Source organism: Rhipicephalus sanguineus, chromosome 4 (genome assembly GCF_013339695.2).
Source record: "Rhipicephalus sanguineus isolate Rsan-2018 chromosome 4, BIME_Rsan_1.4, whole genome shotgun sequence".
Taxonomy (NCBI): Eukaryota; Metazoa; Arthropoda; class Arachnida; order Ixodida; family Ixodidae; genus Rhipicephalus; species Rhipicephalus sanguineus.
In genome coordinates this window covers 50,783,831-50,805,459 of record NC_051179.1, presented here as the reverse complement: position 1 = coordinate 50,805,459, position 21,629 = coordinate 50,783,831, and the positions used below count along the sequence as shown (strand labels likewise).

Genomic DNA, 21,629 nt, shown 5'->3' with positions numbered 1-21,629 from the left:
TGGCTCACAGTTTGATTTCAGTAAACAATGTAAGTTATGTACCGCAACCTAGATTTTCTTGGACTGCTTGGAGTTGCTGGCAGCACCGAGTCCGCTGCCTTGTGAGCCACTTCGGTAGCTACTCCGTCCCGAGTCATGTGACACAAAAATGACGAAAAGGTGGTGGTTGTTTCAATGTCATATTCATCCGTCTGGAGTCCCTAAAAGAAAAGAGTATCCCATATTGTTGAGACATCCTGGAGTATCGTGACCAGAATACATTAAGTGGCTTCTCAAGACAAGCAGAACATTTTAGCCACAGAATAATCTCCTGAAGAGTCAGGCTAGCACAAATGAACATTTATGTGCAAATCTTTGCATGGTAGTACACTCTAGGATAACAATCTCATCAGAAATATGAAAAGGAATGTGTCGGCGTGATAAAAAAAAAGTCACAGTTTCGCCGCAATGGCGAAGCAATGAATGTGACAGCAACAAATTGGAATGTAACATGAAGAACGGCCAGCAGCTCGAAACTTCTAGCGCGCCGCTCAAGCACAAACGACGCATGAAAAGAACACACACAAAACAAGCACGAACTAACAACTGTCACAGCTCGACACTTAAAGCGTGCTGCTCAAACACAAAGAAGGATGCATGAAATGAGCGCACAAGTATACACAGGATGAGCGCGAACTAACAAATGTCACGGCTGTTACTTCTTTGTGTTTGAGCAGCGCGCTCCTTTCGCAAACGCGGCCGCTGCAGCGAGCGAAGTGACCTTCGTGCGCTCTGTAACTTCAAGTTTGCGGTGAAAGCGCAAGACGTACAAACTGCCCCCATCACGAGATAAGTGTGTGCGCACAGGCGACCACGCCCTGTACAGCTGGTAGAGGACGCAGGCGCACACGCATCGCAACGAGCAGGGTGATGACCTTTAAAATGCGCCATTTGCACCATCTTGCTGGTGATCAAGAGAACAAGCTGAAGCGCTTCCAAGCTCGGCATACTGCCAGTGGTAAATGGTGTCTATAAATAGCTTACCGTTGCTTTCCTGAAAGACATACACTCCATGGCCTAATTGTCTAACGCCATGTGCTGAGAAGCGAAGGGTCTCGCCTGTTCGAATCCATGCCCCGGAAAAATATTTCTGAATTATTTTTCTTTGTGACCTATATATGTGTGTGTGTGTGTGTGTGTGCGCGCGTGCGTGTGCGCACGCGTGCGTGCGTGCGTGTGTGTGTGTGTACAGGACATGGCGGCGACGGCAAAAACCAGCCGAGAGTGCCCATATAATTGCTATTGCAATAAAGCGTTCAACGCTCTCCATCATGGCTACGAGCGGCGCTGACTAACACTCGCAGGTTTGTGTGCACATAAATACACTAGACTTTCGTTAAACGGAACCTGAAGGGACCAGGAAAATATGTTTCATTTAACAGGAGTTCCGTTTACTAAGAAGGGTGCAGAATTAATGTACGAAGCTAATCATATTAGAGCCAGAAGAGCGGCTTGCTGGGTGAGTTGGTTCAGCATCATCGTAGAAATCAACACAAAAAACAAAGACAAGGAAAGACCCCAAGTAGACAACGCAAACTATAGACTGAGTTTGACTGAAAAACGCACACATATATATACACGTGCAAAGAGTCACGTGGTCAAAATCTAAACAGCAAGATTCAAGGTTCCATTTAGTGGTTAGCGCTCAAGAAATTGAATTCAGTGGCATGCAACATGATAGACGGCCTCGTGACACATGTCTCACCAGATCTAGTCATTAAAAACGCTTCTTCAATTTCTCGTGCAACTTTCTCTTTTAATCTTAAGAGCTTCTGAAAGCAAAGGCACACAGCCGCACTCGCTACAATGCAATGAAAGGTTTGAACAAGGCGCTCTTCTCAATGAAGCCTATTGATCGAACAATCTGTTATTAAACAACTGCCCGTCTGCCCAACATAGCACTTTCCACAAGATAACACTATACGATACACCACTCCTCTGCCGTATTCAACCAATTTTTTGTGGTGCTTGATAGCACGCCCATGATTTCATTTGCTTTGCCCTAACAACTTCTTATCTACAGCTTTTTTGGCTGGAGACATGCTTGGCCTCATTTGTTCAGCGTCAATATCTTTTCCACCATTCCTTTTTTTTTTTTTCCTAAGGCAACTTTCGTAAGCACTTGTGCCACATACAAAATATGGAGCGACGAATATTTTCTAAACAAGAATCCATGCAGTTTAAAATGCCTCGGCAGGTGCCTCCCAACAGCATACCGGTTAGTCGCTCTGTATTGGCGGGTGCTTCCAGACAGCAGACCGTAAAGGGTTAAGACCAGGCATACGATAAGCCCAATGGACATAAATTGTAATGGTTTTCACTGAATCAAAAGCCCCTAAGCTGGGATAGCTTTTACCAGTCAGTGTACGGATAACCTTTGAGTTTGAGAATGGAGCGGGGATGGATAGTAATATGCATACTCTAATTTTGAGGACTAATTATCGCGTGCATTACAGCATCAGCAAAGTGATCAGCTCCATAATCCAGCTTCAAGGCTCTTCCGCTAGGCTGTGTGACATGCCAGTTTTTTGTTACTTTTAAAGAGAGTTTAAAAATATAAATCCTACTCACAACGTGAAATGGATGCTCGAATCTGTCCACTACATTTCACGGTCTTTTCATTTCAACCAGGATCTAATCACATGTTCTGGCCAGTTGTCGGTCCCTTTAAAGTGTGTGGCAAATTCCTGTAGTTCCACTTGTAATGGACAGATTCTAAAAATCTTTTGCGGCAGTCGATTCGTGAGAGAATAGGCTCTTTTAATGAAGCTATTAGACGAATACTTCGAAAAGTGTTGCAGGGCCCTTTTAAAGTCAGGCATGCGATAGCCCAGAGGGCAAAAATTATAATAGATTTCACTGAATCAAAAGCCCATCAGCTGGGATAGCTTTTGCCAGTCAGCGTGCGGACAGCCTCAGAGTTTGACATAGACAAGCTTGACGAACAAAAAGATGCCACGACACACAGTGCAGGTAAAGAGAACATGCAGGCCCATCATAAATTAGCACAGTATTTACTATGCACTACTTTTACCAAATAGCTTCCTAGCCCATGTTAGCTGTTGGCCGTACAACCACGTTGCCCTGGACATCCAGCATACATCCAAGTATCTAAAGCAGGGGTCTCAAACACGCGGCCCATAGACCCTTTGCTAGCTGCCCAGCCCGCACATGACTGTCTTCGTTCCATATCTTAAACAACTTTTTTAAAGTATATTTATGACCTACATAGACGTGACTGGTATCAAGTATTTTTTTCGTGAGGCACCCCAATGTGGTCACCATGTCTTGAAACATAACTGGAACAAAAACTGCATTTCAGGATCGGCATCCAGACTTCAGTCATTCTGAATATCAGTAATAATATGTTTCACAAATCCTCAAATCAAATCCCCTTCAGAAATGACCCATTTTTGAGGTATGGGAAAGGCTTTCTTTCAAATGGCAACAATATTAGCCGACATTTTCTTCGAACTCCCCCGTCCGACCACTCGCTCCAAATTCACTGTCCCGGCCCTTGAGGGAGACTAAATTTCATGACTGCGGCCCGGTAGATGTGGTGAGATTGAGACCCCTGATCTAAAGAAAAAAAAAAAAGTGGCATCACTCACGATGGACTTGGTGGTAGGAACGGTGTCTTGTTCATCTGAGGAATAGTCCATGCCCTCAGTCACGCATACGCTGTTACTGTCACTGTCTGAGCAGTCGTCCCTGTCACCTGTCGCTTCTTCATTCGCTTCTGAACCGCAAGTTTCTCCCAGGAGAAAGACGTCCTCGGCGCTCAGTGAAAGCTCCAGTGGTTCAGGAATGGTGGTTTCATAGTCTATTTCAGGTGCTGGACGAATGTGCCACGTGATACCACGTCTTTTAAAAGTACGCAGCATCGGCCTGTAAAATGAAAGGAAGGATGGTTTATGGGGTTCAACATGCCAAGGCCATTCAAGCTGCGAGAGATGCGAAAGGAAGATTTGCTCACAAATTTCCAACACCAGAGACTAGGCAGCACATCATTTAATTGCAGTGACATCATAAATAAAACAGAAATACAGAGCAGTTGTAAACACTGTCTATAAGAATGATTGGCATGAGAACTGAAGTGGCTTTGTGGCAAAATGTTGCACATGATATCACGATCCCGGGCCAGAAAAATGAGCATGCAGCAACGTATCGTTGCTCTAAAATGCCGGCAAGTTTTGAGCTCGTCATGCTAGTGCAAAGTAGCACCCAATGTAGATTTTAACTGAACAGAGAGAAAAAACATACCAGCGATTTTTTTGGTTTTGCGATCATCTGATATTCTTGTCCTTGAATGTTCTTCTGCTCAATGCTTCACTTCAATTCATGACAATACAACCTCTCATTCAAACCTCCGCTTCAATCACATGCTTGCCGAGTGAACTGTACCCAAACCATACTTTAACCAATAATAATTATACTAATATCTGTTATCGATTCAGAACAAACTGGTCCACAACTTTTATCGATCTGAACACGTTTGTATACCTTCAAAATGATGCACAATGCTGTAGTCGTAACTCGACAAGCAATTCACTTCACACTGAGTTCATTTACAATGCACTGCTCTTTCTACTCCCGAATTTTAACGTGATCGGGTATTATATGTAATCTTGTCATGTCACATGTGGTGCACATGTATCAAATTACGTCGAGAGAATTGTTGCTGAACAGCATCTACGAAACTTTTTCACTTTATTTCATTTCATTCAACATACGATGGTAATTTTTCTCTAACATTCCTGTTTGACGTAGGTCAATAATATTGCTTTTCATATAACTGTGTAAACTTCTGTCTGACCAGTTCACTGCCGTGGAGTAGTGGTTATGGTGCTCGGCTGCTGACCCAAAGGTCGCGGGTTCGATCCCGGCCGCACCAGTCACACTCCGATGGAGGCGAAATGGTATTAGCCCATGTACTGTGTGATGTCAGTGCACGTTAAAGAGCACCAGACGGTTGAAATTTCTGGAACCCTTCACAAATGTCTCTCTCATAATCATATTGTGGTTTTGGGGCGTACAACCCCAGATATTATTATTGTTGTTATTATTATTATTATTGCGATAAAAATTATATGAACACTCTCGGCGGGTTTTTGCCGTTGCCGTCACCGTCATGTCCCGGATATGTGTATGTATCTATATATAAATAAAAGCAAGCAAGAAAAATAAATCAGAAGAAAAAAATTTCCGAAGCGTGCCACCAGGATTCGAACCTGTGATCCCTCGCTCATCAGCGCAGTGCATTAGACAACTAAGCCACGCGCCAACCGTTCTTTGGAATATTAACAGCGAGTTATTTATATACACCATTTACCGCTGGCGGTACGCAGCGAGATTGCCTGAACAGCACGCTTAAGGCAATGCTCCTAGACTTTGCTTCAGTGTGACAACTGCCCTTGAGACGCGCACTAAAGAGTGGCTCATTTCTGTACCCACTCGCGGTGTGAAACGCCGGGTAAACAATGTGTCGAACGCCACCGCTCAGCAGGAGACGCGAATGGGTCACTCCACGCGCCGCACTTTTCAAGAAAAAGAATATTTAAGAGCGTTGGGTTGTAGCGCACTGCTCAAAACACGAAGAAGTAACAACTGTGACAGTTGTTTGTTCTTGCTAGTCCTGCGTATACCTGTGCGTTCTTTTCGAGCGTCCTTCCTCTTTCTCTCCTCCTATCTTCCTTTCCTCTGTCTCTTCCCTCCTCCCGAAAGAGTAGGAAGGCATTGTGCCCCTCTGGTGGCAGTTGCCAACTTGCTCTCTCCCTCTTTTCTCTGTGTCCTTGTACATTTGTGTATGCAAATCAAATAAACAAGTAAATTCCTTGTGTTTAAGCAGCACGCTGCAAGTGTTTAACCGTGGCTGTTGTTGGTTCGCACTCGTCCTGTGTGCGTTGTTTTCCTGCGTCCTTTGCACTTAAGCGCGCGCTGCGAGTATCGAGTTGCTTGCCGTTCTTCGTGTGACATTCTAATTTGTTGCTATAACATTCATTGCTTCGCCTTTGCAACGAAACTGTGACTTTATTATTATTATTATTATGTTTGACCCATTCTCAGTATGGTGAGCAATAGAAAAACAATGTGGGAAAGGGAGAGCTCAGGGATCCAAGAGTCAAAGGCCTGTACCCGCTGCCATGCAACGCAGAGCTCATCTGTTTAAAAGATGGCTGTGTCTGTAATGAGTAATGCCTGGTGCAGCTGTTTTCACTAAACTTCACTGATATTTAATGTAAAAAAATCACTCGCTGTTTCCAATCTCCCAGCAGGTCGATTTCTTTCACCTCTTCACAAAACTCGAGGATGTGCCATGCGCTCACCGTGATAGGAAGCGAAAAGGAAATTGAATAGAAAATTACAAAATATAAGTCCCGGTAAACTAGCAAACGCAGCTATTTGGGCAGGGCTGTCTGGATTGATTAAGCTTAGTGCATTTAAGTCAGAAATCTATTTGCCTAAAAAGAAAGTAAAGTGGGACATAGTATGCTGCTTTCCATCTTGAGAATTACAGTGCTGCACTTACCAACAGACATAAGAGTGACAGTGTGCTTAACACTTTTAACAGGTCAAATATAGATTGCCACGAATTCACTGGGAAGGGTGTCAGGCATGGCAAACAGAAGAGTAGAGACATGAATCTGCTGGTCTGTACATACCAGGCTGAGATTAAGGTGTTAATCTAAATGAAAAGATGGAGCCTGAAATCTTTCTTTTGCACGAGGAATATCAATACAGATCACAAATAGTTGACAGACAAAGATAAGCCATAATCACAATGACTTCCAGTACCATACGTTTTTCGGCCTCTCAGTTGGACATGCAGAAGCTGCAGTTCGGTTGACGCGCCGTCTGTTGGCTGGGGTTGCTGGCTCTGCAAAAGCGTCATGAGAATCATATAAACACAAATATGCGGTTGGCCCTGCCTTGAAGGCCAAGTGTGGCAAAATATTGGGCTAAGCAAGAAGCACACATTTAAGTACTAGTCTACTTGCACGACATCCTCTGCACAAAATTTTAACCTTTGAAAATGTGTGGATGAATAACAAAATGCTCACGGAAGAAGTAGGTGTGTTTAATATGGAAACCTCACTCTCTCTCTCTCTCTCTCTCACACACACACACACACGCACACACACACACACGCACACACACACGCACACACACACGCACGCACACACACACAAAAAGTTCACCGATGAGGACGTATGACTCCTCGGCATGAGCTCAGAGATTATGCAGTGCCACACGCCGGTGCCAGTGGCTAGCTGAAAGTTACACCATAGGCACTTGCGTCACAACCATTAACTACAGAGGTGCACACACAGTCCCCTTATTAGATGGTGGCTAAAATTAAATTGAGACATCTACTGGCTTTTTTTGCTAAGGTTCTTTCAGCAGCATATACAACTCACTTATCACCAATGCACGTAATTCGAAGGTTGTGGGTTCAGATCCCACTGAAGAAAAGGGTGCTTTTACGTCCACTTTAATTTCTTTCAATTTAGGTCACACTCATTACACTACAGTCAAAAACAACAAATAATGTCCCCTATGCTCTGCTTGGCAAAAAGTAATTGTCTTTTGGCTTCAGTGGTCCCAATAAAACCAGGCCCCAACCAGGCCCCCATAAAAATTTCAGTTACACGCTGGCATTTCTAATACACCATTCAGAGAGCATCTTGCAGCAGCGATTTCCAACATTAACCCATTAGTATAGAAGATGAGAGCAATTAAAATGTTGCATCGCCACATAGCCAAGAGGGAAGCTTTGCTGTCAACACAGACACACCATGCACTCAGCACCAACTAGTCTTGTGAGCAACTTTTCTTCCGCGCCTTCTACCATGCCGGAACAGAGCGACCACGTCCCATTTACGTTGCAAGCCCTGCCTCCTTTCTCTTTCCTTCCATTCCTTCTCATTTATTTTGCTGCACTGTGAAGGTTTTGCACGTTCCGCACGAATGATTTACATCATGTGCTATAATCGGTGACACTACATCAGGCAATGTGCGTGTTGTATGGCAACGACAAATACGAATTCCATGCTCTCTAAGGCACTTGCAGTGCAGGAACCGTAGAAACTGTTTACATGTAAATTGTGCGTGGAAAAGACCCTCCCCCATTTTCTAGTGCAAATCACTGCAGTCAAAATCGAAGAAAAAAAGCGCAAAGCTATCTACAGGGCAGCACACTAGCACTGCAGCAAACATTCATTTCAAAACTCCTTTCAGCAACACATTTGGTTCATATTAATACATCTCGGAGTGCATGTGTAATTGTAAGTGCCACTGGATGTATGCGAGACATTAAAATGTTGCTATTTTTGTCATTTTATTCAAAGTGTGGTACATTTCGTCAACATGCATCCTGATGAGATAAACCAGGTGATGCAATAGGTAAGTATGGAGAGTACAGCAAGAACAAAAAAATAAAAAATAAAAATAAGAAAAGAGGATAATACAAAAAATAGAGATAAAAATAAAAAATTCGAGATGGAAATGAGAAGAAAGGTAGGATGAATTAGGAATTAGACAGCGCTTACAATCTGCTGATTGACAACCATGGGTGGAGAAAGAAACCTATGTGCAGTCAATGGGTAATCGTGAAATGGTAAGGGGCCGAGAATGATATCAATAATACAACTTTTTGGGTTTAGTACATAGGCTTGTCAGTTATTTCCTTGCATCATCCCGAGTTCCGTCCACGTTTACTCCATTCTAATTCCCATTTAGTTTTTTTTTTTTAGAAAATGGGAAAGGGTCTTATGTGTGCTCCACGATTACGAGTCACGGGCACTTTACCGGTTAGAATACAACAGTGTTTCAGTTACGTGTCTGCACACGTGAATCCTTGCGTGATGGAAGGCATCTACTGATGCTGACGAACTGTGGCATAGTCATCTTTAATGGGTGGGCAACTTTAAAAAACGCACCCATTACACAATTCACACAGTGTCATACCTGATGCAATAATACACAACAGCAATGCAATGTATGCAACCACGTAGCTGCAAACATGACACCCCGCATGATAAGAAGCCTCTATAGGATTGTTTTCCAATCTGCTTGCAAGCACTGGTGTGATCCAGTAGTAAGGTATTGGTTGAATTCCATACAGAGCGCCTGGCTTCAATCCTAGTGGGAACTGGGGTATACTTTTTGTCATTATGGATGATAAATCTGATAGACACTGGTGGCAGTGTCAGACAACGTAGCCACTGAAACCAGCCACTGGAGTGAGCTCATAATTGCTTATGCTGTAATACGGCACGAGTACATGTTACAATAGTGAAGTCAATACGATATGTTTAAAGGCTCCAAAAGGGATGTCGCAAAAAAACGATAAACTGCTTGAGACAAACTGCTTATGCCTGAATACAGAGTAACGAATTCCATACTTGTGTAGCTCTGAATGACAAAAAGTGGAGTGGGATTCATCATGCAGGAACGTAAAACGTGCATACAGGGACAGTAGAGATGAGAAGAACACAGCACCGGCGTTAGTGTCATTTCGTCATCTACCCTTGTGTCCTTGTCTGCATGCCTGACTTTCTTTCGCGTTATGCAGCTCGTCTGATGGGTTAGCAGACTTACCTGCCCTTACAGATGGCACTGCATTCCTATTAAGTCTCGTCTTGGTAGGGTTCATGAAATCTTCATCTTTAAAATGTAAAGCACAAAGACGCAAGTTATTGTACAACTTTTTTCTTGGCACCTCCTTCAAGTCCTCCCTTTCAATAAATTCAACCCATGCGTTGCACCTGCAATGACACACAAATGTAGCACCCAAGCTTTGTATGCAAAAAGGAAACTCAATGGGGCACGCGAATTCGAATGCTTGATACCCGACAGACACTCGCTATCTGACTATGAACTTTACTTTGTTTCATGCGTGAACTTTGCTGGCACACACACACAAATAAACATTAGGTTGACCCCCTGCCTTTCGACTTCAAGTAATATTCACAAATTACCTTTATTTTTCATGGCGTAATGGAGTCATCACAATGAACGCAAGTAATGCACTCAAAACATGTTTTTCTCCCCGGAGAACACAGAGATAAGAAATTACCTAGGTGTAGGAGAAGACTGGCTTTCCTGTACTGCCTGTAGCCAGTTTTGCTTGCAGTATTGCAGGGAAAATTGATGTTATGGAACTGCAATACCCTCGGTGCATGAAAACGGAACTACATGCACGGACTTGCTCACATCATCCTTGCTGAGAGAAAGTGACAAATTTTGCTGTGGGTGATCATAACTCGTCCACAGTAGTGGACGCGTGAACGTACAGAGCTCGTCTGTGGATGGTAAAGGGTTACTGACACAATCTTTTCGCTTGTGTGAGTAATGTACAACATGAAAGCATTCAAAGAGCATACTGGGCCAATAAAACGCAACAATCTCTTCAGCTGAATTACATTCCTTTCTTATCATCCACGGCCAGCAAACGTAGGCAGGCCGTCCCTTTTTTCATTAACAAAATGGAAGAAGGAATAGCACTGCAATGAAGCTGTACACCAATAAAGCTCTAGATAAAAACAATGATGTCGAGAACTCTGAAACGAGAATCGTGTCATCTCAAAACGAATAGAACATATTTTTAATACCGCTAGTACCTTAAAAACCCCTTTCTGTTTCGATATCAAGGGGGTGATTTCACATCGATGTGTCAACACAATCTGCTGTAGGTCTAAGTCATGTGTGTACAGCAAATCTTGACGTGCTAGCAGCAGCTCTGTCATCTGCTGTCAGTTGTACATAAACAATGACTAGTGAATTGTCGCCCAGCGACTCAGACCGAGATATCAGCAATTTCTGCTGCGTGCAGGGTGCAGAGTTCGCAAACTCAGCAAACTGTGTTGCTGTGCGCCAACACAGCAAACTGTGTCCATTGTGATGAGGCTGGCTTACAGATACTAGGCGACGAAAACTTCCAAAATTAAGCTTTAAAATATTCTACACGTGTTTCCTAGATCTGGTGTTGGAGAGTGTTCACACTGCATGCCAAGGAAATGAGAAATGCCCCTCTTGCGATGTCTCAAAATCGTGTCAGTAGGTTCAATGCAGACTGCTTGAGAAAGTTACAGTAGTACACTATAAGCTGCAATACTGTGGAGAATAGCATCCTACATTCTCAGTGTGCAGGCATAGAGTGTCATGAGCACCACGAGAGCCACATAACGTAGCTGAACAACATATTGCCATTAAAGTTATTCATTCACTTGCTAGTATTCAAATGAACAGTTTTACGAACAAATTTAGCTTACAAGGAGTACAGATAAACATCACGTTTACAGTAATAGACCCCATACATTAATTCATGCACTTTTCTACGCCCAATTAGATTTTGGAATTCAGTGCGGGCATCACTGGAACGAATGCAGTCTACTGAGTGGCCTCAGAGGCACAGAGTACATGGTCACTGTTGAGTGCCACAGTGCAGTGGTGTTATTCAATGCAATCAAAAAATGGCTGATTTATATCTGTTGCTCACCCCCCATCATGCCGTGAATTCTTCAGTGAGAATCAAAATCAGTGTGCCATTTGTTTGCTCACCTGTCATCCTTTGGGAAGCGGAACTTCGAGGGATTACTGTATCTACCTTTAGTGAGGCACCACCATGCCGAACAAGGGTGATGGTCGCGTTTCTGCTCGCATTGACGTCCCGCTAGTGAATCTTGCGTCAAGGTCTCTGCAAGTTAATTTATCAACACTCATAAGTCTGCAGTACTCACGGACTGAAACGTGACATAGCTTTTCTTTTAGAATAATGACTGCTATGAGCGACCACTCATGATTACCGTGCCATGTCACTGGAAATCTGGCCACTAAATGTAATTTTGGCTCTGATGTCAGCGTTCAAGTCAAAATTACGTTGATATGACACGAACTGAAGACGCTGGAAACAAAAATATGTGCATTACTTAGCCCGAAATTTTCGCGTTGTGATACGCGAGTATTGTACAGTAGCGTCCACTCTTAGGGTGAACACGGCTCAGCATGGCCACGCGCCACAGCGCGCCAGTGCATCCGACACGGCCGCGCATTGACTCAAATCGGCACAGGTGCACACAAGCGCGCGCTCTTTCTGTACTACAGCCAAGCAAGAGCGGCATCTCGGCCATGGTGGCTACTACAGAGCGGCACGCTCCAGAGCTTAGCAGGTGACCTGTGGGTCCCTGTGCGCACGCGCTGCTAAGCTTCGATGCATGGCCGTGCCGGCTGCAATGGTGCTCCGCGGAGGACAGCCACACTGAGCCATGTTCACCCTAGGAGAAAAATTATTTCGCCAAAAATTATAATGATAAAACTTGCCATATAAGTACTATTTATTCCCTTTCGATTGAGGTATTAAACGGATTTTTAATTGGAGCACCACCTGGTGTAAATTGTGTCTCAACGTGGACCAAAACCAAAATGATGATTTTCTCAAATTTGTGATTTTTTTCTCATAAAATTTAGAAACAACAGTGGTCTGAAAATATTTTAACACAAAATATACCTTCTGTAGAGTAAGTATTCATTACTCAGATATTCATACAGAGCGTAATATTATAAGGGAAAAAATGCAAACATTGAACATTTTGGCATATTTGCTGGAGGTGCGTATGACTGAAAAATTGCGGTAATATTAGTGAGCTGTGAACACCTTAGACAAATGCCTTTGCTTAATATCTAAGCCAAATTTGATATTGAAACAAGAAAAAATACTCTCAGAATAATATTTCTGACAAACAGCACTCAGGCGATATTTTGCGAAATTCGGAAGGCTCCCACATGAGCAAAAATATTTTTCTCTTCGAAATATTCCAGCAATCCACTGTTTTCAATGCAACAAATCGGAACGTTTTTTTTTTGCCTACATTTGAGATGGTCGCCAAAATGGCTTATTCAATTGATGTTACTTAATTACATTAACCTTAGGTGGCTAATGCAAATCAGCAGTTCGGAGCCTTTTCATGAAATTATCTGGCTGAGCTGAATAATCTTCATTAAACGAGCTCTACGCAAACAGGTATTTGACAGTTCAAGGATTTCTCATGCCAAATTGAAGCTGCAAAAAAGTATTCTACACCAATACTTCTGTATTGCCACCTTGTATTCGACCATGCTGGCACTGACATCGCCATCACGAACTGGCATGGATCCAGGTTTTCTTCAGGGCAGGGGTCCACCTTTCAGAAAGTAAGTGATGATAATGATTGCATAGATGCTTATCACTACATTACTTATTATACTAATTATATCCCTGCCCCGCAAGCATTCTAATGCCACAGTAAAAGCTGGGAAAGAGGCCTTCATAAGGCTGTCATGTGCCGTATGCGAGCACTGTCCACAGTAACTTCAAGAGAGGGGGGTGGGCCGGTCATCCAAACATCCCTCCTGGACCCATGCGTGGTCACAACCTTGTGAAGAGCTTCACAGATATGCTTCAATAGTTTTCTTTCAGTGGCAGCACAATGTTTTGATGCAAGTGGTGCACTAAATCTGCACCATCATTCCTCCATGCAACCAAACCTCTTGGCAGAAATTGTTCACCATTATACCGGCACTAAAACAGTAACAGCTTACTATGGAACAAAATAAAATAGAAGTAAACGAAAGACTGAAAGTGGGTCGGCTGCAAGGATCTGACTTGCAGGATCACATGGCCACTGTCAATGGCAACACGACAAAAGACAGATTGGCGAGGTCAACATAAAAGGCGCACTTTTACCACAGCAGTATCGCTTTCAGATAGCATTCGAAAATGACATATTTGTACATGTAGCTCTTGCAGCAACTTGTTTCACGAAAGTTCCCATGCTTTACTGGATAAATCAAGGGATGAACTTCAGAGTGCTCATTCGTTTAAGTCGCTGAAAGACAATAATCTAAACCTTAGTTACAATAACGGTTAACAGTCTACATAATCACACAAATTTCTCTCATTTACCCTTTACTGAAATGTGGTCACCAATTCAGATATCTAGCCCATGCTACGGTGCTTAGCAAAGTAACAACATAGCTGTGAAGCCATTACAGCAGTAGTTTCTTTGTTTTTCTACCTCCCCAAACCTAATCTGCTGTTTGTTTGTGTATCTAAAAAGTTATTAACGCGACAGCGTTAAAGAGCTCGTTTCGCAGATATTCCGGTGTCGTTGGTTGTGAGTAAAAAATTGAGAAAGATGCAAATAAAATAAATTATATATATATATACATATCCTCTTCACTACCAAACAAAGATTTAGGCAAGAAAAAGAAATGAAGCTTGCAAAATCTTATTTCGCGGGATTCAAAAAGAGGGAAAAAAAGAAACAATGCGACGAAAATTTCATTCTCAGTAGGTAAAACTGGGTCTCAACAGACGGGGAGTTTAGTTGCAAATACTGCAATAACTCAGCCAATAAATGCGGATTCTGGCTCTCAGTGCTTCAAGTACCCTTTAAATGATTGCCCAAGACCAATGGCATAACTTTTGTTGACATTACTTTGTATGCCAAAGAAAAATTTGGCAGATCCCACGTACCGTGGGAGTCGATGTGATGCGAAGCATGCGGTGGGAAGGTGACTGTGGTGTCATTTTTTTTACTGAGCAAAACGTTACAAAATGACGCTAAAGGTTTGTATAAATTTTATACACACACATATATGTTGTAGAGTCGCATATGTGTTATATAACCAGTTGTTTAGAGTTGGGTAACGCTGCCAACGACAAAGTGGGTATTACCAACAACAGAAGCGGTAAGCTGATCTGTAGTGCTTATACTTGTCCCTTGTGATAGAGAACGCACGCACGTTTCACAAACCCATGTGCATGTGCGGAAGAAGTTCCTGGCAGTTCTTGAACAAGGTCATCATCCCCGTGATCAGTGAGCACCAGCAGCTGGTCATGACTTGTTATCGGATCAGGTCGTGATCGCGGCGACGAGGGGTCATTGTGTAGTGAAGCATGAGGTATAGTACAGCCGTTTGAAATCGTGGATGCCTCGGTCAATTCGTCGACAAATTGTCTGTAGATAGAGCCGGCGACATGTTGGAATCTGAAGTCACCCTTCGCGTTGGTGAGGTATGGGCCGTCGAGGCTGGTAGGCCTGGATAGTGCTACGTAGACCAACATCAGTGGATGGCGCTTGTCGTATTCGTAGACTACCTGGGCGTATGTGGCCTACGTAGCCTAATCTACAAAGCGGCTGTCAATCAATCTGACATCATCCTCGGTCAGCATGAGGCCATCGCCCAGCCTCGTAAGAAATTAAGAGGACACTGCGTCGTTATGGCGGACTAAGTGCACTTTACGGTGCGATGATGTGGATATCATACGTAACTTTCATTAATGTATTCCTCCGGAGTCGAGAAATGCGTGAATATAGCTCGCTGAATCATAGGGATACAAATGGAATGTTTATTAGACTGCTATAAAAGCGGAGCTAACATTGGAACCACAGACGTTAACATGATATGACGTCTGTATCGTAGGAGTATACGCATCGTATGAGTATCATGTATAGTGTTTATTGTTTTCTTGTAAAATTAGATATCAAGCACCACAACCACAACTGACGTTGCACCGACATTACGCCTGCAGAGGCCGTTTTCCAAACCTTAATGTTTATAGACCTGGTGTGGCTCTGTGGTAGAATACCTGATTGCCACGCAGAATGCTTGGGTTCGATTCCTGCTGGGATCATAATTTTCATTCTTTCCATTCGTCGGGTCAACGCTGCCGATGTCGGTTTTTCTTAACGCTCTCTCATTTAATGTCTGTTCTCGCCGTTCCTGGGTAGATATAAACTGTCAATCACCTGTGGCGCATACCCATGCACCGCTGCCCGTAGTTAACGGGTGTGTGCCACACGTGTCTGGAGGAAAGGGTTTGACGACGTACGCGACAGGATTTTCACTTTATTCATGTCATGACCCAACAGTCGAATTCGTTAAATCATGTTACCCTCCCATGCAAATTTTGGTCGGCACTAAGTTAAGGAGGCGATCATGAGAGCCCCCAGACATAGGCGGCTAGATAGATAGATAGATAGATAGATACGTAGATAGAAACGCTCAAAGTGCCAGAGGTTCGCTAAGAAATGCTTCGCATTTAAAATATTAATTCTAAAAGTTTAAGCAGCTAAGCCTATGTGCCTGTGCACTGCGCGATCTGCGCACCACCTTTTTGTTTTGTTTACGCGCCAGTCACTTATGTTGACTTTTGCTGCTCACACTTGGTTTATGAGCAAAGGACATTCTGGAGGATGACAGTGCGAGTTTTCAATGACATTGAGCAGTTTCTAGTTAATAATTCGCTTAAGTAGTCATGTCTACAAATGTGGACTGACGCTGATAGTGAATAGTACATACATACATACATACATGCACACAAATTAATTGTAGTAGCGTTCACAGTTTATATTGTTGAGACACAGGCACACCTAGTACAGACCTCACCTTCAGAATTCCTTAGTGCATCCCTTTGCCGATTCCTAGGGTAAATAAGGGACGGCACTGCAGATGAAAGCAACTTTGTTCTGTCCGGGTCACTAAAATCACTTTCAACAAAGTGCTCAGAGCAGAGACGATACCCCAAGTGCATTTGCTTCGACGTCAGATGCTCCAGGTCTTCTCTGAGTGCAAACTTTCGCCACTTGTTGCACCTGTGGGCGTGAGGAGAAAAATAAGATGTCACTGTCTATGTAAACTGCATAAAAAATGTCTACGCACTGACGCAAGCAGCGAAATAACAAGGACTTTCTGCACTCAACACGGGCAGTACAAATATGCAGGGAAGCTAGTGACTTGTTGCACATATTACAAGATAAGCCCCAAATGTGTCTTTTAAACTAAAAGTATAAACATTTTTGTCCCGGCACCAAAGCCTGAATGCAAGAGAGGCAGGGGGAGGGTGAGAGATTTCAAAAACCAGTGTGCACAAGCAAAATACGCTCAACTTTCCACTGATAAAAATCTGTGTTATCACTTTATTTCAGAATGAAATTGGAAACATTGTGCTGTGACGTAGGCTTGAGGCTTCGCACCTTTTGGGAAATTTTTGGCCTGCCCCTCCCCTCAATTCCCACCCCACCTTTCTTAACCGGTGAATATATACATCTCTTTTTTTTGTGCAATCCCCCTCCTCTTTCTGAAATGAAAGAAAGGCTCCGCTGTGCGAAAAATGCCACAGTAATTTGTCAGTTCACATAGACGGCTTCTTATTCTAGAACAAGCAAATATTTGTGACTTGAGTGAATCGAAGGAAAAGGATTCCACTGTATCCAACTCGATCTCTCCTAGGAATCCCTCATGATTATACAACATATGGGTGCCTCGTATGTCCTTTCCAGCAAGTTGCATGGGTGGTCAACTTGTGCACGTAAAGGAACCCTTGCATGGAGAGATCGAAGTATCCGGGTGTTGTGTATAAAATACAGCAAAAGGAATATGGAGCAGCCTATTTTGGTGTATCTGGTAATTTCAAGAGATGCCTAAAGCTGCATCGGCATGACGTTGTTAAGGGAAAGCTGCTTCTAACACATTATAAAAACAGTACGAGAACCCAGGCCAATGCATAGGTGGGACTATATATTATTACCACAGAGAAATTACTATACCTGCGCTATTAAATGCTAGAATCACTGCATATTCAGACGATGCAGCATGCTATAAACAGGACATGCAGAAATTTGCCCAAGATCTATGCAGACACACTGCACCATCTCACCCACTTATAAACAAGAGCCACTGCCATCACTGTGATAAAAGAATGTGTGGTTGCCCCCCGAAAATGCCGACAGTTTTCATCATTTTATTATAATTGTAAATTTTGGCAAAGAGTGTTAGTTTTATTTCACCATGTTCTTTCCTCACCAGACCGGTTTCTGTCAAACTCTTGATCATCACTATGCTTGTAGGCATATACAAAAGGGCACTCAAAGTGAGGTGCAAAACCATCCGCGATATACAGTCTTCACAAACAATCCGGCAGTTATTTAATAAAGATGCCATGCTCCCTATCTGCTTGCACAGGTGGTATATGCTCTTGCCTAACATAACACAAGATAAACAAAACCTTTATCTTTCTTCCTTGCTACTGCAATCTTTATGTATTGTATGTGTGTGTGTTTTCGGAAGAATGCTTCTGGCTATTCAGCTAAGTATGCGAATAAAAAGTCACCATGAAAAACATTTGTTCCGATGTTTCAAGCGGCCATCTTTAAGGGCGGTCTCCTGTCAAAGCTTAACAATGTGTTTGTTTGAAATGCGAAGCATTTCTTAGCAAACCCAAGGCACTTTGAACATTTCTATCTACGTATATACGTATCTACATATCTATCTATCTAGCTGCCCATGTCTGGGTGCTCTTGTGATCGCCTCGTTAGCTTGGTGTAGACGAAAATTGGCATGAGAGAGTAAGAGGGTTTGACGAATAGGACTACCTGGTCATGACATGAATAACCTGAAAATCCTGTCGCGTACGTCGTCAAACCGTTTCCTCTAGACACGTGTGGCGCATACCCATATACCATGGGCCATGGTAAGCGGGTATGCGCCATAGGTGATTGACAGTTTATATCATCCCAAGAACAGAGAGAACAGACATTGGTAATTTAAATGCGTGAGCCTTAAAAAAACTTACATCGGCAGTGTTGACTCAACGAATGCAAATAATAAAAATCATGATCCCCGCAGGAATCGAACTCAAGCATTATGCATGGCAGTCAGGTATTCTACCATAGAGCCACGTCACGTCTTGAAACTGCTTTGGAAAAAGACCCTATGTAGGCATAATGTCGGTGCAACATCAGCTGTGGTTGCAGCGCTGGCTATCTAATTTTATAACAAAGCAATAAACATTACATATGTATTCCTATGACACAGGCGTCATGCCGGGTTAACGTCAATTGTGGTTCCAGTGTTGGCTCCGCTTTGATGGAAGTCTAATAAACATTACATTTGTATTCCTATGATTCAGCAAGCTATATTGACGCGTTGCTTGACCCCGGAGGAATACGCTAACAAAAGTTACGCATAAGTTAACCTTTAAAGACAAGTGTAGTCGATGTGTCTGGTAAAGCCACGATGTGCACACAACTACTACACTGACAAAAACATGTCGACCCACCTCATGACGCTTGGCTCAAAGCCAAAAAATGCAGCATAGACAACTACTCGCTGCTTGCTTCGCATGAAACCAATTCCCACAAGGTGTGGGACAGGGGCGTAGCCTGGGGGGTTCAACCCCCCCCAAACACATACAAACACATGCACGAACATACATAAAGTATGGTTGACCCCCCCCCCCTTGAAAAAAATTTCTGGCTACGCCCCTGGTGTGGGATCTGCCAAATTTTTTTTCACGGTGACTTTTTATTCATATATACTTATATATGTACACATACATACACACACACGCATGGTGGGTGGAAGGTAACTTCCTATTAAGAATTGTTTATAACTTTTGTAATACCTAACCACTTTTAATGAAACACAACGCGTTTTGTTCCTTACAGTCAGGAAATTGTTATGCATTGCTAAGATCCCGCGCAAGCACAGCATTGTTCAGAATATTTTTTTTTTATATTGACTGGAGGTGTTTGCGACACACTTCCGCAGATATTCGTGTGGTGTGTTTGCAAAAAATTGCTGAATTCGCTCCTCTAATTCATCAATATCCTTTTCGATGTAGCGCGATGATCTTTCCCTCCAGCCCACCTACAGACAAAGAAGTCGCCAAGTATCGGGGCTCTGTACAACCCATTTTAGGGGACCACAACACAACACCCCAACCAGCCTCCTGGAATATGCGTCACGAAAATCACAGGGTCCCTTATGCATCTGCCTCAGTCGACTCAAAGGGGAAGCCATCTTCTTTTTCTTCAGTCGATTTATGGTGCAATCTTGTACGCGTTCCAAAATAAACACGGAGGCGTGGCATTACATCCAGCCGCACGTGACCGCATGCGATTGGTCAATGCAGGGCCGTGACGTCTGTCGCGGTTCACATGGGCCATTCGCGTGCGGCTGGATGTAACGCCACGCCTCCGTGTTTATTTGGAATGCGTACAAGATCGCACCACTAATGATCCTCTTCCGCCCCCTTCCAAAAGCTTCTGCACCTCACCTCGTTTTGCACTGCCTCCGGAATCGGCCCACCTTTGACCAAGCTACGATTTCATGTGATGACGTCACCATGTGACGTTGCAAACCTTGGCAATCTGTGACGTCACGATGACGTACGTCATCACGTGATTTCTTGCGTCACTCGTGTTGACGCTACCGGCGTGGGACTCCGGTCAATTTTCGTGTTTGACCAGACATCTAAGGCTTTCACCTTAATAACGTATGTACCCACAACTTTTGTTGAGGTCATGCCTGTGATATCTCGAATGACTTAAATGAGACATGTCATAAATTCTCCGATTGTAAGGAAGAAATGCTCCTTGTTTCACTAAAATTGGTTAAGTAGTACAAAAGTTATGAACAATTCTTATTCGGGAGTTACGTTCCGCTTACCTACACTACACGAGGGTCGTTTAACTTGGGAACTATATGCACTACCTGCTGTCATCCGGCGGGAAACGGAAGAACTTGGCACTGCTTTTCGTGCCCCTGCTCTCACACCAACTGGCCGCACAGCGTCCCTTGTATCCTGGTTCGTTTTCCATGTGATCTTTCACCCTGTTCCGCTAGCGAAAGTCAAGAATCGCGCCAGAGGCGAAAGGAAAACAAGAGCGCCGCTAGCGCGCGCACGAATGACGATGCGGACGGGCCAACAAAACAGTCGTTAATCGAAAGTTGCCTAACACAACGATCGCTAGGGATAATGCGGTACTGACTACGATAACTAACCACTACCGTAGAATTGGAAGAATGTAGAACAATCGTGCGTAGAACGAGAGACCCAAATATTTTGCAGAAACGCGACGATGTCGATGACCATGTTGACGACAATAACCGGCAAGGTTGGCAACGCGACAAACAAAACCAAGAAACGGCAAGAAAAACCGGCAAAAAAAAATAAAAAAATGACTAAGAACCTTCTTGCCATATTTGATAGCTTTAGTATAGTATTTTAAGCCTAAAATAAAAACATTCAGTGATTTCAATACACGGTGCTTCTACTACGAAAGTACGGAAAACCTGAAAACGAAACTACCAACCTTGCGTCAACTTTTCCCCACCTTATTCTCTAGATTTTATTACTGGGGACAACGGTGCTGGTGCTAGGGATGCTAGCGATTGAGAACCGAGGCGGGCAGATGAAGTAGCCTGCAATCCTTTACTAGGCACTATACCTTTACGGTGCAATTCTATGATGAAATAATGACATCGATGAATTCTCACAGTGACTGTAGCAGTTGAAATGCAATGTCGAGTAGTCTATGGCAGCTGCAATTCCAACTATAGAATAGATTCTTTCACTGCTAGTGAGGTCAACACAGGGACTGTAGGTTTGGCAGTGTTGCAGTTGATGGCGGGTGAACACTGGTGATAGCCATATGATAAGGACAGGGTCAAGAAGGATGGGGTGCTATCGTAATAGCTTGTTCCACCTGGCACACCGCCCCTCCATAAATGGCTATCCCCTACAAACGATGAAGTCCATAAGC

The 21,629-nt window shown here is 43.4% G+C and overlaps 2 protein-coding genes across 3 annotated transcripts in view; both read right to left on the bottom strand.

Moving 5' to 3' along the window:
• Positions 1-21,629, bottom strand: part of LOC119389957 (uncharacterized) — a 40,912-nt gene that overhangs the window by 132 nt on the left and 19,151 nt on the right. The gene's annotated exons all lie outside the window — the stretch shown is intronic.
• Positions 4-20,939, bottom strand: LOC119389958 (uncharacterized). 2 transcript variants are annotated; one of them, XM_037657426.2, is made up of 7 exons: positions 20,578-20,939; positions 16,471-16,676; positions 11,602-11,737; positions 9,640-9,806; positions 6,835-6,916; positions 3,651-3,927; positions 4-200 (listed from the first exon to the last, which is right to left on the bottom strand). In XM_037657426.2, the coding sequence occupies exons 1-7, from the start codon at positions 20,682-20,684 to the stop codon at positions 18-20; spliced, it is 1,158 nt and encodes a 385-aa protein (XP_037513354.1). In that variant the 5' UTR covers positions 20,685-20,939; the 3' UTR covers positions 4-17. The 2 variants fall into 2 exon arrangements, with proteins under 2 accessions (XP_037513354.1, XP_049270554.1); XM_049414597.1 differs by having other exon boundaries at positions 20,533-20,668.